Genomic DNA, 17,724 nt, shown 5'->3' with positions numbered 1-17,724 from the left:
AGTGAGGCTCATTTTACACTGGAGTTGAGTTTAAAAAAGGATGTCAACAGTAAGAATGGATAAAACTGGAAGTTTTGTTGGAAATAAAGCTCACTGAAATTTAAAAAGTTTGTGTCTGAAGTTTTGTTTGGTGCCCACTTCGTTTTCCTGTTTCACACTTCCTCCAAAGCCAGGTGTCAGTGTTTCACTGCTGTGTGGTTTTACTTTCAGTTTTAGATTAAACTCTGACCTGGAGGAAACTCTTGAACCACAACTTAAACCAGACTCGCAGCTGCTCTGCTGTCCGCTCACACTCGGCTCAGGATGTTTTTCTTCTTAGCATTCGCTGCTTTCACATGCGTACAGAGTTCTCTTCCACCGCCATGTGACAGGTGAGAAATGAGATTATCAAAGTGTTTATTTCATATTTTGAAAAGGTTATACCTAAAAGCAGGTCTGTTTTATTCTTTATTATTTGAGCATCAACAGAAATGAGAATAATTTTGAACTCTTATTCATCTAAGATGGTATCTGGACACTTCTCAGTGCATCACTTTAACTTTTTGTTGAGTGATTTAAAAACTAAAAGCTTTTCTGAGGTTCAGCTTTTAGACGTCACTTCGTCAGTGTGAGCTCCTCTCTAATCAATTATGACAGAACTCCTGACACTCACGACAGGATGAAGACCTTGTTAATGTTGAACTGGTCGTCAAACTGAAGCGAACAGATGTTTTTCACGTTTTGTGTGAGTTTAGTCGTCAGCAGACCTTTGCCCTCTCCCGTGCTTCTGATGATAATCAGGTTTTATTGCTGCGCTGCAGGACTCTGTAACAGGAACTGTGATCGCTCTATTACCCAAATTGCCTTTAATCCCCTGTGATTAATAATTCATCTCTACTCATTAATTTCAGCGAGGTTTACTGCTATGGTCCCATCCTACATCAGGTACAGGAAGCTAAGCTTTATGATGATGATAAGTACTTTGTTGACATGAAGCTGAAGGAAGCTCCTGGTGAGTCCAGAGCGTCTAAACTACATTCCCCCTCCTGTGTCACTCACTGTGGAGCTGACCTGTATTTGTTGTGCTTTTTCTACCTGCAGATGTTGTTTTATCAGCATTTGGAAACCTCTCACGTGAATCCCCAGACGGGATCGTCCCTCCTGCTAAACTGAAGGAGTTTCTGGGTACATACTTTGACAAACCAGGGACAGAGTTTGAGACGTGGACGCCACCAGACTGGCATGACAAGTGAGATCTGATAAATAAAAATGACTCACACTTTAATCCCCATCTGTTTTTTGCTGACGTGATTTTTTTGGATGTGTGCAGCCCAAAGTTTCTCGGACGAATCTCAGACCAGAAGCTGCGAACATGGGCTAAAGAGATCCATGGCCTGTGGAAATCTCTCGGCAGAAAGGTGCTGGAAAGAGCTAAACCTGTTTGGAAATTAAAAAAAAAAAAACATGTAATGAGCACAAAAACTAGATCTAAATTTTAGACAAAAGTTGGAAAAGTAAACACAAGTTCAAGACTTCAGATGAATATTTCTGAAACCACGATGCACTTAGCTTCAAATATGCTCTTTTTCAAACAAATCTTAACTTTTAGGAGCAGGACAGTTGTTGATAACTGGTCTGTTGCCTTAACTTTATGTATTTAAGTGATACAAAAGCTTTAAAATAAGTCAAAAATTTTGTGACACCAAGAATTTGGAGAAAGAAGATTTTTTATTTCTTAAACTATGCTGAAGAAACCTTTAAATGGTAAAATTAAATGTTTTTTTTTTTGTATTTTTTTAGATTAAAGGTGAATGAAGTTTAAAAAAAAAAAAATATATATATATATATATATATATATATATATATATATATATATATGTTAATATATATATATATATATATATATATATATATATATATATATATATATATATATATATATATATATGTTAATATATATATATATATATATATATATATATATATATATATATATATATATATATATATATATATATATATATATATATATATTATCATAAATATTATTTACAAAGTATATAAAATTATTAATTAAATTTGATTCATTTTTGATTTTTTTAATTAAATTATTATTTAAATTTCATTTGATCAAGTTTTTGTTGTAGAAATTAAATTATTAATTTCTAATTTTATTATTTTTTTTAGATTTAAGGTAAATGTAGTAAAAAATATTTGTAAAAATATAAATAAATGTTTATATGAATAAATATTTAATTTAATATAAATTTTAGATGTATATATTGTTATTTACTATGGCTAATTATGTTAATTTAAATTTGTTATTTACTCAAATTAAACAATTAAATGTTTTTCTGGTCATATTTTTTGTCTAAAAGGTTGATGTAGTTAAAAACATATATATGTATATATATATATATATATATATATATATATATATATATATATATATATATATATATATATATATATATATATATATATATATATATACATAATATATATGTATATATGTATATATATATATATATATATATATATATAAAAATATATATATATATATATATATTTATATATATATTATTAGTAAATATTATTTACAAGTATATAAAATTATTAATTAAATTTGATTCATTTTTGATTTTTTAAATTAAATTATTATTTACATTTTATTTGATCACGTTTTCATTTTTGAAATTAAATTATTAAATTAGGTTGAAGAAACCTATAAAATGTATGATTGAATTCTGATATTTTTTCAGGCTAAAAGATTAATCTAGCTACTACAGTTCTAATGAATATATATATAATTTACTATATATGCTATTATTTGAATTTGATTTAATTTTCACTATTACTTAAAAAAATTATAATTGATTTTTATTTAATTAAAGCAATTCCCTTTTTGGGATTATTAATGTATTTCTGTTTTTTGATTATCAATGTAACATGTTTTTTGTTTGAAGTTCTTGTTGCAGATTATGTTCCCAAAATCTCATATCCATGAGTCCTCGGCCTAAAATAAAGTAAGAAATGATTTCTGTTCCAGATCCGCTCCAGTGTTAAAGACCAACCGGAGCTCTACTCGCAGATCTACACTCCTCATCCTGTTGTTGTGCCGGGGGGCCGCTTCAGGGAGCTCTACTACTGGTGAGTGAGTGACGAAGCCTGTCTGTGTGTCAGCTGTCTGTCTGAGAGCTGTGAAAGTCTCAGAAGGTCACACACCGAGGTGAGATCCCAGCCAGAACCTGGCTCTGCCGGGCGCCCACCCAGGTGCTGAGTGCAGACAGTGACGTGAGCCGCTCTCTGCCCAACAGGGACTCCTACTGGGTCATCAACGGGCTCCTGCTGTCAGAGATGACGCAGACGGCCTATGGGATGATTCAGAACTTCCTCTACCTCATCGACAGGTGAGCCCGGGAGCGGCTTTCATCTTTCACAGCCCGTGTTCGTTCTGCACGTGAAGCTCTCAGGTCTGTCATAAAAGATGATTTTCAATCACTCCCACAGGTACGGCTTCGTTCCAAACGGCGGGAGGAATTACTATGAGAGGCGAAGTCAGCCTCCATTCCTCACTCTAATGGTGGAGAGCTACTATCAAGCAACCAAGGATGGAGCGTTCCTCAGGTGATGCTTAGGTCTGAGCTGATGTCCTGGTCAGTGCATTATCATTCCTCAGCTGTACACTTCCTCCTGCACAAAGACACAGCCTCAGAGCCTCTGTCTTTCTCTGTCTCTGTTTCCTAACACCCTTTGTGTGGTTTGATGGAAACAAATTATCACTTTCCTTCAGGAAAACAAAATGCTTGATGTTTTAAAGCAGAGCAACAGACCGTAACTATGACATTACAATAAACGAAGTTGAAACAGTGTGTGAAAACAAATTTTTAGGTGTCATAATTGACAACAAAGGGTATTAAATTTCTTCTTCTTGTTCTGGTCTTTGAGCTCTAATTTGACCCCTAAACGTACTCACAATCTTCACACGTGTTGAAAATTTTTATGAAATACCAAACTTGACCCCCAACATCCCATAATTTTCTCTCTAGCGCCACCTAGATACTTAAAAAAAAAACACTAAAACAGCTCTAACCGGCAGTAGGAATTCTGTAAAGAGATCAAACCAACGTCAAAATGTGCGTCTCATTGAGACGTACAAATTACCCATTGGCACTAAAGCTCTATCTCACACAGGAAGCTGGCAATTTGCCTTTCAAAATAAGACTTTTCCACATTTTTGCCCTTTCTACAAAAATTATCTCCTCCAAACTCACAACTGCTATCAGCTTAAAAAATTGCTGACATGACAAAGTGGTCCCCACTTTACAAAAGGTCTTATGGAAGTTGTTATTTCAGACCCGCTTTTCAAATGAGGAGCTCTCAAACTTGGTGAAAGAAGCCCTCCCAGCTCACTCCATTAGAATGAATGGGAGCGGAGCCTCAAGCTCTACGCAAGCTGCCACATTTGGGCCTCTAGACAAAAAAGTAAAAGTCACACACCTTTACAAATGACATAGACGGATTCTTGACAAAATTTCCCAAAAAGTATCATATTTTTACACAGATTTGGGTAAAATTGTGGCATCTATGAGGACTTGTTTGTAAATTTTTCTGTCAATTTCACTCCTCACTGTGCAGCAGTTGGTGATGATGTCACACACTGATCAGAAGTTCAGAACCATAGACTGTATATAGAGTGGACAGCGTGGCTCTGCTATTTATCATTTAACGGTTTTGAAGCCCAAATTTCCCCGTCACAGGTGCAACCATTGGCAGCAATTGCAGCCAGAGTTTGCGCAGTAGAGACGATGAGGGATTCTGGGAGAATCTGAGTGGAGCTGGGTGATAAAAATAATATTTTTTTTTTCTTTCGAGAGTCTAATCACTTCTTTACTCTACCTTCCAACATATTTACAATCCCTGAAAAAAAATACACGAGAATGGCAGCTGTCAATCATCGTTAAACGTTACATCAAGCCTCGTTTTTAACCTCGTATAACTAATCAGAACAAAACTTTTCAGAAAAAAAGAGGACTTGAATACAAGACAGCCAAATTATATCTTCAAATCACCTCAACAATCGGACGTGAGAAACATTCCTGTGAGGAATATTAATTTTTTAAAGTTTGACCACAGCCCATCTGGAATGACTGGAAAGCTGGATTTTTTAACCTATACTGCAGCCAGCCACCAGGGGGAGCAGTTTTCGTGGAGACCTCAATTCAAGCCGTGCAAGCGGACATCCATTTTTTTTACAGTCTCACTGAAGGAGGGAAAATGCTGTTTTCAAACACACACAATAATAAGGGATGAAACCTTGACATCGGACTTGAAATGGGCATGATAGAAGGGCGTGATGGGACCGGCAACAGCGCAAAGACACGTTTTTATTGTTTTCACCTACTTTGTGATTTTTTTCTTTGTTTTTTTTTCTGAGATAAGCTTTACTTCAACCTTCACCCTTTTGTTTTTTCTTCAAGACTCCTAAATTTCACTTCAGGCTTTTAAATTGTTTCAAGTGTTGCAAGTGAAAAGATACTCGTACTCTCAAGTGTAAAGATCTAAATAATGTAAAGAAGTTTGATTTCCACCCTGTAGAGCAGTTTTACCCACTCTGGAGCAGGAGTACAACTTCTGGATGCAGAACCGCTCTGTGGCTGTCAGAGTGAACGGAGTCGAGCACAAACTGAACCGGTATCACGTGCAAGCCGGACTCCCCAGGTAAATCTACAATAAATTACATCTAGAAATCCAGATATGTGTGTGTGTTTTGAAATGTGCTCCTTCAATTTATCTAATCTGCTCTATTTGCTGCACACAGGCCTGAGTCGTACACAGATGATCTGGAATTAGCCGAAGGACTCACTGATGGTAATGGCTCATTAGCGTTCATATTCACTGTAGCTGAATATTTTCCTCTTTATGCGTGTTAGAAAAATCACTCTGCTATGGTCATTTGATTTGGTGAGAGAGAAAAAGAAAATGAAACTTCATAATTGCTCCTCAGCAGAAAATTTGAATAAATTCCCCTGGATTCAAGGATCATCTGTGCAAAATAAATTGCTCTGAAAGTACTTTGGTAGCATGTTCTCATGAATATTTAACGTTTAACACAGCTTGGCTTTTGCATCACCCATGAACTGTTTGACCAGGGATTTGAAGAGGCATCCTACTTTAGATTAAATGTGAAACTTGAAGAAGCATAAATATATATGAAAGAAAAAGCAGCTAATTAAGATGTTTACTCCTCTTTGGGAGACATATTGAATTTCTTGTCTCTCCAGCTTCGTTCAACAGGATTCAGATGCTCCATATGTGATTTAAAAACAGGACACACATGGATAAGTCTCTAATTTCTGGATGCTGATTTGTTGTGGCTCCTCTGAATTCTCGTTTTGTTTCTGGCCTCAGAGGGAAAGGAGCAGCTGTGGATGGATCTGAAAGCAGGCGCAGAGTCTGGCTGGGACTTTACGTCCCGCTGGTACATAGACAGTGACGGCCACAACAACGGCTCCCTGGGCTCCACTCGCACCAGCCAGATCGTGCCGACTGACCTCAACGCTCTGCTGTGCCTCAGTGAGAAAACTCTGGCTTCGTTTCACAGGATCCTGGGTGAGTGCAGGAGCGGCCTTTGACCTTGGTGCTAAGTTTGGATGGCGCTCTGCTTTCAGCTCCTAACTGGTGTTGCGTAACTGTGATGTGTTGTTTGCTGACAGGTGATGGTGAGTCAGCGGCACGGTACGAGCAGGCTGCAGCCCGCAGACTGCAGGCGATAGAGGCTGTGCTGTGGGACGCTGAGAGGGGAGCCTGGTTTGACTTCAGTCTGGTGACAAACGCCAAACACTTTGAGTTCTACCCCTCGAACCTGGCACCTGTCTGGGCCCAGTGCTACTCTCAGGCTGAGATGGGAGAGCGAGCTGTGCAGTATCTGAAGGTGGGTCACACAGGGTGTTAAAATGATCACAAATAACTGTGGTACAAACATTTTTTTCATCAAAAAAACAGACAAAACATACACATCCTCCCACTTAAACCTGAAAATAACCCTGCTATGCAGACCCAACAGGTGTTTTTATGTGTGAGTAGATGAAATTTTTTTGTCTCCAACTCGGCATCAATAAAACAAGCACTGAAAAAAAAAAAAGGTAATTTGTTTTCTCGGAAAAGGGAACCTGAGGCAAACTGTTCGCGCTAACTGTGGCCTGAGGTCCATTTTCATTCAGCCCTGAGCTTTCACCTTAAAAATATAACTGACACTAATATGAATCATGTTTTAAATTATGTGAACATTTATGTTTTCTCTCAAGCACACAAACAAAAGCAGAGTCTGGTAATGTCTCACTAAAGTACATCTTGACTAGGGCTGAACAGTTTATCGAATTTAAACAGACATCACAATGCAATAGAATGCAATTTTAAAATCTCAAAGGCTGCAATTAAAAAAAGTTTCATGTATACAGACCTGGAGGGAATATATTAACTTGTACTTATTCTTCCTTAAGACCAGCAAAAGTCAATGTGCTGATTTTTTCTGGCAAAAAATACAAAAAACCTTTGGGCTAAAGAGATTTATACAGAATGATGGTGGTTTGTTGCTCTCACTGACAACTGGAGGTCAGTAAAGTTTTACAGTGTTACTTTTTTTTTTCTTTTTACCATTAAAAAGTGTGGGAAAGAATTGTTTACATGTAGATAAAATACTTTGTCTTGTTGGTCATAGTATAGAAAAATTTATTTCTTGTGTTTAGTAAATAAAGCAGAAGATATACCCCCCCCCCAAAGAAAAAAAAAAAGAAAAAGAAAAAAAAGAACAAAATAAATAAATGAAAAAATAAACATAAATAAAAAAATAAATTAATTCATAAATAAAAAAATAAAAAATGAAAATAAAAATAAATAAGAAAGAAAAACTGATAGAAAATAAACAAAATTTTTTAAAATACATTAAAAAATAAAAATAAATTACAATCACATTATTGGTCCGAAATAACCAAAATTTGATAATTTTCCGAAATTGTTTAGCCCTAATCTGGACTGTGCTTGGGCTACTCGTAAAAAGCTAAAGCGCTGTATATTCTGCAGAAACTCACAAACTCTTAATGCTGTCGTCATAAAATGAATTTTTTGTCATAATATGAAAATGTGAAAGTTAAAAAAAACACATCAGAGGACACAAGATGAGATTAATGTTTTGAAATGGAGCAGAAAAGACAAAAATCAGTGCATAAAAAAAAAAAAAAAAACACACAAAGAGGGTTTTTTTTTTCCAGAAATCTCATTAAAACAAATGATTTGTTACTTTAACAGCTCTGATACATCAGTAAGAGTAAAACAAAAAAGAACATTACTGCAAAGGAGTGCCAGGGACACAGAGTTTGCATTTACCTCATTTTTATGACCACATTTATCTAAATCTACAGGTAATAAACCTTGAAGAGATTTTAATACGTGTCCAAAGCCATGTCCAGCTGACCTGCTCCTCAGGTCTCTTCTCCTGTTGCGTGTTTTTATCAACTGAAGTTAACATATCTGCTTTTTAAATCATTCCTTTAAAAGGAAACAGAAACCTAAAACAGAGAAAGATTTATAGGAAATGATGGAAAAGATGGCACCCTCTTGTTTTGCATTAATTTCACAGTTGGACGTCTGTCTGTGTAGATAGGGACCTCTGTTTGATTCAGCCATTCAGATCTCTCACAAAGCGGCTACGTCATGGTTTTATTCTGGGCAGAGCAGACGCTCACACTGAGCCAGACGGGAGCAGCTTCACAAAACAACAGCCTACGTTAGTCTTCTTCTTCCTGTCGCATGTAAATACAAAATTACATGTGGAGTCCTGCATCTCAGCATTTAAAGACAGTGCTCTGTTATTTAACATAAAAAGGAAAGGTTACTCTGCTCAGTGGTGTTTATTTTTAACAAACAGCTTGATGTCTGCTTCACATAAACAGCCTCAGAGTTTATTTAACTGTTTCATTTCCTCCTCAGAGTAACTCAGTCAACAAAAACAAATGCTCCTCCAGCTGGCTGCTATAAAAAAATCAATTTCAGACATCTGCTCAAACACCATTCCTCCATCTTTACAGATTAAAGTCTAGCACCAATACATTCAAACACACATTTTTAAAATTATACAAAAACTTTCATTTAATTGGACCTTAAACAGTTCTGCTGTAAATCAGTGCTGGCAGGGATTTTCATAATTCAGCCGTGAACCCACAGAGGAAGCTCTTCTCTCTGCTCCAGCAGATGGCGCTCACACCCTTCACCCCCCACGCTCCTCTCTTTGCTCTTTCTTTCATGCCTGCACAGACGAGCGGCGCCCTCGAGTATCCCAACGGGGTTCCAACATCTCTGCGGGAGTCGGGGCAGCAGTGGGACTACCCGAACGCGTGGCCTCCTCTGCAGCACATGCTCATCCACGGTGGGTTGTGAGACACTCTTCTGCTGACAGGGCGGTCTGATGAAGATGATGTTTGGTGATTTATTTCCTGATAGAGCACACTCTTTCTGTTTCATTTTTTGGGCTGTGCCTCATGAATTTTTTATCCATGAGAGCCGGTTAAACTTCTGACCTTCAACTGCAACTTGAGGCTGTTTACATCCATGCTGCTAAAGGTGCCCCGTGGAGTTTCCACAAAACAAACAAACGCTCTGTCTGTGTTGGGCCAGAATGCATTATGTGTAACCTTGAGGTCTAACAAACACAAGTTCCCCTCTCTTAAAATATTTGAAAAGCCTGTCTGAAGCTTTCCTTTGTTCCTAAATTGCTCTGAGTGCCACCTCTGATTTTTAACACTTCACTCCTTCCTGTCAGTCAAACAAAGAGTGTGACAGCACTGACAGACATGTCGGAATGTGGATGTGCTGTCTCCGACTGAAGTCTTCAGGAAGTTACATAAAATCCTCATATTTGAGTTTAAATCCTGCCACCCACAGACGTCTGTCTCACTGCTTCTCTGCAAGGTTATTCAGCTCCATAAAGTGAGTTCTGGCCCTTTAAAACCAAGAGTTGATTCTTGAATTATGAGACTATGAAAGAATTAGAAGTCGTGACCTCACCCCACACACTCAGCATCAACTTAAAGTAAGGTTTGTTTTTCATTTTGGATCCAATCTGCCCACACACAGATTAAAAACACATTCTTTCATTCAGACGTTTCGCTTGAAGCATCCTCACATTTTAAAGACTGCCTCCCGAATGATCGAAGTCATCTTTGTGTTTCCAGGGTTATCCAAGCTGCCCTCAGAAGACGCCAAAGAACTCGCATTCGATTTGGCCCAGCGTTGGATCAAGACGAACTGGCTGGCGTTTGAGAAGTACGACGCCATGTTTGAGAAGGTGAGTCCTGTGAGGTGTCAGACCTTGTGTTGCATGGTGATAACGCAGCTCGCTCTGAATGTGTGACTTCCTCTTCCTGACAGTACGACGTGAACGGGGACGGCAAACCCGGCGGTGGAGGGGAATATGAAGTTCAGGTATTTTCCTTGCGTGTGTTGATGGTGTAAAACTAATGCGCTTAGACTCACACACGTCTTTCTAATTTCATGCAGAACACTGTCAATTCTCTTGACTTCACTCCTGCTTCTTAACTTGAACACATTTGCATACTTAAGCACAGAAACTCCTACTCCTCCTCACTGCTTTGTCACTTTATATCTTGTTTTTGTGTAATTTTCTACCCTGTTAGGTTTGGGTTTTTTATTACCTCTGCTAAAGAGGCTATGTTTTGGGGAGAGTTTGTCTGTCTGTGAACAACATAACTTAAAAAGTAAAAAACTGATCTTGATGAAATTTTCAGGAAATCTTCAAAATGAGATAAGGAAGAAGTGATTAAATTTTGGAGGTGATCTGGATCACCGTCTGGATCCAGGACTTTTTTAGAGGATTCTTTATCATTGTGAGACAGGGCTATTTTCGCCATGTGTATATAACTCCACCATAAATGGTCGGATTGCTTTGCAAAACAACACAAGACAAGGTCACCATAATTTCTGACAGATGTACAAGTATGATCCAGATCCTGGCAATATTCTGGGCCCGTTCAGTCATTAAACAAAGGGAACCATCAGTCCTAATGTTCTGTTATGGAACGGCCCTTTGGCTGCAGCGTTAGCTACATGCAAGACTTCAAATAATCGTCCAGTTAATTAATTACGACATGAAAAAGATGCAGGTGCAGCTTATGTCATAATTTAGAGGAACCTCCTGGAAAACCTCATCAAACAAAGTCGAACTGCGCATGTCTACTGTTCATAAACAGCAATAAACCTGCAGGGCTGTAACGGTGTAACTGAGAGAAGATCAAGCAAAGGTTTTGTAGCTGGAGAAATCAACATTTTATTTATCAATCAATCAATGTTTATTTCTAAAGCCCTTTACAGTAACCCAAAAGGCCCCCAAATTGCTTTGCAGCAGTTTCAGAGAATAAATAAGAACACTTTGGATAAAAGCAACACAAAACAATACTGTAAGAGCAATACATATAAGAAAAAGATACATAAAAATGAAACAGGAGGTGTGACACAGCAACAAGGCGCAGAAGAGCCATTCGGAAGAGATAAAACAAAATAAAACTAACTAACAAGAGCACAAAACCTAAAAGCCTTAGTCAGGGTCAAAAGCCATTCTAAAAGAGTGAGTTTTTAGTTTAGATTTAAAAAGATCAAAGTCAGTGGTGGTGCAGATGTCTGATGGCAACCTGTTCCACAATAAAGGTGCAGCAACAGCAAAACCTTGACCTTTGAACATTTAAAAAAAAACTGTCCAGAAGAATACAGGGCCCCTGTATGGCTGTGTAAAGTTAAAATCCTTAGCTTTACAGGAAAACACTATTACAGGCATACACAAACATCTGTTATCTGTGAGTCAATCAGGTAAACAAAGAGAAAGGGAAAGTTTGGTGATCTTGAACAGACTAAATTTATGTGGTGTTTCCGAGCACACGGTAGAAAACCTCAATATAAAAGCAGTAACATGAAAGCTGCTTTGAAGAACAAGCGCTGCAACAATGCCCTAGCACCTTGATGAATAACTCTTAAAGCAGTGTATGAACTTCAACATTTCACCACACACATCTTGGGAAGGACCCAGACGAATTAAATCAAAGAGCAAATCGAAGTTATAAAACTGACGGCAGCGAGCCTTGCTGATCATCTGTCCACTGAAAAAATGTGTGTCCTAAATCTAAATTTGCTGTATGGCTACAAATCCCAACCTTTCCAAAGGATTGTCCACTGCCTTTGCATGTTTAGTCTCAAACTGTAACATATTGCACAATGTTTGCCTTTAAACAGCCAAACAGGCGCTGTTATCCTGCCGTTAGGGTCTGTAATGTTAGGATACACCTCCATCAAAGCAAACGCTCGTTTGGCCCGTTAACCTGGCTCATGCAGACCTCTAATAAACTTTTTTTTCGCCGTTAGCACAAACGCTCTGTTTCTGCCCAGGATACTAAGATCTGGAATATGAAATATGTACTGGGTCGTCATCATTTTCAACACTGTCAGGTAACAAATTATCGTACAAACCTGCAACTAACACCAAATTGTAGTAGACAGTCTGCTGAAAGGGAGTATAACATTAAAGTAAGAAGAAAGTGTTGTGTGACAATCACAATATGCTTGGTGGAGGTCTGCGCTCTCTCACTGCTTTTCTAGTTTCCTTTTTCTAATCACTGAACTCTAATCCCTCCTCTTCACTCTGTTTCTCTTTTCATAGCTGGGCTTCGGTTGGACCAATGGCGTCGTCCTGCAGCTTCTGGACCAGTATGGTGAGAGACTCACCTCAGGAAGCCAGCGCGTGTCATCTTCCCTCCTGCTGCCTCTGGTCATCACAGCCGCCCTCATGCTCCAGTGAATCAGAGGTGACAAAAGAGCCTGACTGGAGGCTGGGTTTATTTTTTGTGCATTCGCTGCTTTAAATCGTTCCTGTCCCCAACCAGCCCTCAAACAAACACACTCTGACATTTCAAATCGCAGCAAAGTGCTGATATTCTAACGAGGTTTGATATTCCTCTAAATCCCTTATGATCATTTTTATTTGCTGTAGAAACATTTACGGTGACTCAGAGTTCCTTGGATGAATATTTTAGTATTTATCCTCTGAGGTAAATCATCTTAAATATCAAAGATCATGTAGATTCTTCTTGACTCTCTGCAGAGCGCTTCTCGCTTCTCACTTCTCACATTACAACATTAACTCAGCCCAGATATTGAACTGACATTACAAACAGCTTGATTCTTCATCCATTCCTGAGGTTTGTTTTCAAAGTGTGGCTTTCCTCTCTCTGAATCATATGCAAACCCAGCTTGAAATGTACACCAGCTCATGTGTGAAATAAAATGTGAAGAGAACATGTAAAAGTTTCAAACAAAGCAAATCTTTATTTCATCTGACAACTTAAGATACTTCAGCTCTCCTTCTCCGTCTCTTATCATATGCTTCATACTGGGATGGTTTCCTGCTCACTGTCAGCTCTCAGCTTATCTTGAATGGAATATTTTGGTCTAAAGGATTCAGCAGTTAAAGCTGCAGCAAGACACTAATGTTGCACCTTCAATAAAGTCAGCGCCAAAACAAAACTCTCTGTTGCACCAGTCAATCACACATGACAAACACCACCTCAGACAGATGAAATGTTAGCATCTTCTTTTTACACATATACATTTAACACACACTGTATAAAAAAGACACATCATCTGTTTTTTTCCTCTCTCTGACATAAAAACAGACTCAACTTTTCTTGTTTGAGGTCAGTTTGGATTTCCAAAGTTATATCCATTTGCTAAATGTCAGAAGAACAATTGAGGAGATTTATGTATTTATTAATGCAATTTATTCATTCAATAATTTATTATTATTATTATTATTATTATTATTATTATTATTATTATTATTATTATTATTATTATAAATAATAATAATAATAATAATAATAATAATAATAATAATAATAATAATAATAATAATAATTCAATTTAAATAAATTTTATTTTATTTCATTTAATGATTTATTTATATATTACTAAATCAGTAGATTCAGGCCTTGTACACACATAAAATCAAAATCCGGACCACCCTTATTCGCCAAGTATCTCAAGAGTACAAGGAATATGACTCTGTTAATCACACTCTCTCTGCACAAATAAAATAAACACACACTAAATATTTCAAAAATAGAAAAAAATAGGGCTTAAGTAGTAAAACAATAAAGATTATAATAAAAATAATGATAAAGAACTATTTACAAAGAAGAATAAAAAGTACACATAAGTTGAAATGAAATAAATAATTAAAACATTGAAAATAGTGCATTGAATGGATGTGAAGAACTTTGCAATTTGCAAAAGAAAAAAATGAAACATGATTGTGCAAATAGAACAGACAGGCTGTAGCTGTATGTGAGGTATATGAGGTATATTAATCTATCAATGGCAGGTCATTTTCAAAAAATAATATCCCCCCTCATTCTTTTAGAAAAAAAAGACTTTCCCCCACATGCAGTGGGCAAATCTGCTGTTAAGTGTGGCTCTAAGCATGTCAAACCCACATTTGGTGGGGTTTTTTCAGACGTGAAACCCGTGCCATCCAATCAGGATGAACCCCTGTCATTTAGCTGCGTCGTCGGACAACAAAAATCTCTGTTTCTCTTCGGAAAACCGAAGTTTTCCGAAATCTTAACTTGGCCGGAGTTTTCAGTAAAAACACTGTTTTCAGTGATGTAAAACTGCAGTTTCGTGTGGCCGACAGGCCTAAATGTATCAATATATATGTGTTTTTCCGTGTGGACATGGCCTAAATTTTGGTAAACCCTTGGTGATGATGTCATTGCTTTCAGAAGCTTATGATAGGTTAATTGACATAATTTGAGTTCAGTGGACACACACTTGTGGGTGTATTTTAAGTGGGGCTGGGAGGATATGCTATTCTCGCGGTTCAAATCTATTACGATTTTTGGGGTGCTGATTCCATTTAAATTTTGATTCTTCGATATTTACAATTTTTAGTTTCCTTTTTTTTACACCAGACCATGTGAAAAAGTGAAATGATGATGATAATGTCTGCAGACTATATCAGGAGCCATATTTTCCCATAAAATGCATGTCACGTGAGTCAGAGAGAAGTATTTCACCCTCTGCTGGAGAAAAGTGGTAACTGTTTTCCAATCCAGTTTATAAACAAAGACTGAAATGAAGAATTTCAGTTTGAAAAAACATGTTTTGACAAAGAATCCTGATTTTGATATTGCCAAACAAAAAATCTTTGGGATGCCTTTGGCCTCCTGTTTACACAGAAACTGTGTTTTAGCCGACCGAAAACTCAAACTTTTGAAAACGGCCTCCAGAGTGGACTTTTCAGTGAAAACGCTGACATCATGCTACGCTATGTGGAGATCTACCAAAAGCTGCTTCTGGAAAAGGCAGTTATAGCACCATCTACAGGCCTGGCATGCTTACTACAGCGTTTTCAGTCCCTCAGTGTTTCGATGTAAACACAGATTTTCCTGTCTTGCGTTTTGTGATGAAGTGTTGTCGTGTACACAAGGCTTTAGGCCTTAAGTTATCTCAGGAAGAGGATTGCTGACTCCAACCAACCCTGGTTCATTTTTTGGTGCAAAATGTGCCAATCAACCCCAGAGCAAAAGCAAAAGACTGAGTTAAGATGCTGGCTGAAGGTGGTCAGCAATTCACAGTGAAACAAGCCCTGTACTGACGTGTGCGAGGAGGGAACATTTACTCCAAAACAAAGATAAAAAACCAAGAACTAATGATTTTGGTAATCCTGACTTACCTAAATCAAGAAAAGTTGAGTCTGATTCACGTCAGACAGTGAGGGAACAAAGTTGTCTTTTTATTCAGTGTGTATAAACTTCTGGTTTGTTCTCTAAAGGTCTAATAGCAGAGTGACAAATACATAATGCTTCACAGTAAAAGCCTGTTTGAGTGTTAGCATTAGTGTGACAGGTTAGCATTAGCAGCAGCGTTAAACAGCTCTGACGTGACAAAGAGGGAGAGCAGAAAGACCAATATCAATGAGATAATTTTATGCTGGATTATGAATATCAATGCATTAATTTCCCATGACTCAGTGGAGCGTTGAATCTAAAAATGGGAATATGACTCAGGCACCATGGAAACTGAATAATATCAAGAACGGGTTTGATTTGTCTAATATGACTTCTCCCTCTGCTCTTTGAAAGCGTTTCACTAACAGAGACGTCGGACTTGGCGCTGTTTTTAATTTCCCTTCCCTCTAATTTGTCAGCGAGCTCACATCACAGGAAGAAAAACGCCAAGGGGGCATGTAAACTTCACAAAGTCCCCGTAAATATTTCATCGTGCCCCACACATCCGTCCTGTTAATTCACAGAGAAACAAAGTAAAGTCAACACTTTCTGCCTTTTCTGATTGTTCCAGGCAAGTCATTCTGTCTTTTTCCATTTCTGCTTACATCTCAGCTGAAATGCAGGTCAAGCATGAAATTAAGTCTATATAGATATTCAAATGGATGTTAAAAAAAGTAATGAGAAATTTGCTCCTTTAAAAAGAAATTGCATCCCTCTTGGCAGTGAGGATATGAGGTCTGAGCGGGGATTTCTCCGCCTTTCTCTCCTTAGCATGAGTGCACACAACAGATTGACTCTGCAACTTAAATGGGCTAAAGGCCAATAGGTGCAGCGGCCCGTGCAACCTCAGAGATCGCGCTTCGGTAATGTGCTATACTGTGGGTTTCCATCTACAAGTCACATCTCGTTTTCCTCCTTTACCCCCCTCGTATGGCTGTGACACCCATACAGCGGCGGCCGTTTGCATTATGTCGTGTTTAGAGGGGTTTTCACAGCAGGCAGCGCTCATTATGTTCCAGCCCTCGCTGACAGCGGGAACTCAAGTAGAACCTGCTCCTTCTGATAACTCGCATTACTACACCGATTTAGCACAAATGTGTTGTGCTCACTTAATGAGATGGAGCTGTAAAGTGAGGGGGGAGTTGTCCGGCAGTTAAGTGGCGTGTGTAGGCGCGTGCACCTTTAATTACACAAACGAGGGGACGTTATTCTGAGGAGCACGTTCCATGGGCGGTCTATGAATTGTAAAGCAGTGGTGACAAGTGCGTTACATGTTGTTGTGGAAGGAAAGGTCAGCGTGTCTTGTACTCACCATTCACACAGTGACTGCCGCAGAATACCAACGAGCAGCAGATTTTCATCTTCGCATCTTGAATCAAAGACTTTAATGTTAAAGTGGTCAAAGATGAAACCTCCTTTAATAAATACAAAGAGGTAAACACACTCCCTGGTTTCCCTAGAGACAACGGTGCAGGATGATGTGTGAAATCTCATCAAACAGCACTCAAAGTGGAAAATAAAGTAGCAGAGGAGGACAATAGAGGTGGATCTGAGTGTCTGTGTGGCTGCAGACGGAGACCCGGTCTTCATTACACTCCCCTGCCTCCCCTCGCCCCTGCAGCACACATCACAAAGATGCTCATTATCCACTGAGTCCTCGTGGTGCTGCAGGAACCTCGCTCTGCACTGCCGGGATAATCCCCGCAGTCTGTGAAGAGCCACGGTGAGGATGTGCAGGAAGGCTGCCTGCCCGTCCTCTGATGGGGAATCAGAGAGTCCAGGATGGTCCCTGAGCTTCCTCTGACTCTTATTCAATAAGCTCTGATCAATAAGTCGCTGAGGGATCATGCATGTTTTCCTCTCCGATGTATTTACCTAATTATGACTCCGACTCCAA

At 38.3% G+C, this 17,724-nt stretch overlaps 1 protein-coding gene across 1 annotated transcript; it reads left to right on the top strand.

The window, feature by feature from the left end:
* The first annotated feature begins 296 nt into the window (after positions 1-296).
* On the top strand, positions 297-13,301 carry treh (trehalase (brush-border membrane glycoprotein)). The gene is made up of 15 exons (XM_074679990.1): positions 297-371; positions 891-991; positions 1,081-1,228; positions 1,310-1,397; positions 3,029-3,129; positions 3,297-3,389; positions 3,490-3,606; positions 5,578-5,700; positions 5,801-5,850; positions 6,391-6,591; positions 6,696-6,913; positions 9,292-9,403; positions 10,209-10,321; positions 10,405-10,458; positions 12,701-13,301. Exons 1-15 carry the CDS (start codon positions 304-306, stop codon positions 12,836-12,838), a joined length of 1,725 nt encoding a protein of 574 aa, XP_074536091.1. The 5' UTR covers positions 297-303; the 3' UTR covers positions 12,839-13,301.
* The last annotated feature ends 4,423 nt before the right edge of the window (positions 13,302-17,724 follow it).

This window comes from Halichoeres trimaculatus, unplaced genomic scaffold, assembly GCF_033239565.1.
Source record: "Halichoeres trimaculatus isolate MK-OKI-2021-1 unplaced genomic scaffold, fHalTri1.1 fHalTri1_scaffold_9, whole genome shotgun sequence".
In the NCBI taxonomy this organism is placed as follows: domain Eukaryota; kingdom Metazoa; phylum Chordata; class Actinopteri; order Labriformes; family Labridae; genus Halichoeres; species Halichoeres trimaculatus.
The sequence above is the reverse complement of the archived record's forward strand: the minus strand, read 5'-3'. Positions and strand labels throughout refer to the sequence as shown.

Excerpts from the sequence above, each read along its gene's own strand:
- treh (XM_074679990.1), top strand. The coding sequence starts at position 304 with ATGTTTTTCTTCTTAGCATTCGCTGCTTTCACATGCGTACAGAGTTCT. Across the intron at positions 3,130-3,296 it reads TTCAGGGAGCTCTACTACTG|GGACTCCTACTGGGTCATCA; the intron begins GTGAGTGAGTGA and ends TCTGCCCAACAG. Across the intron at positions 5,851-6,390 it reads AGCCGAAGGACTCACTGATG|AGGGAAAGGAGCAGCTGTGG; the intron begins GTAATGGCTCAT and ends TTCTGGCCTCAG.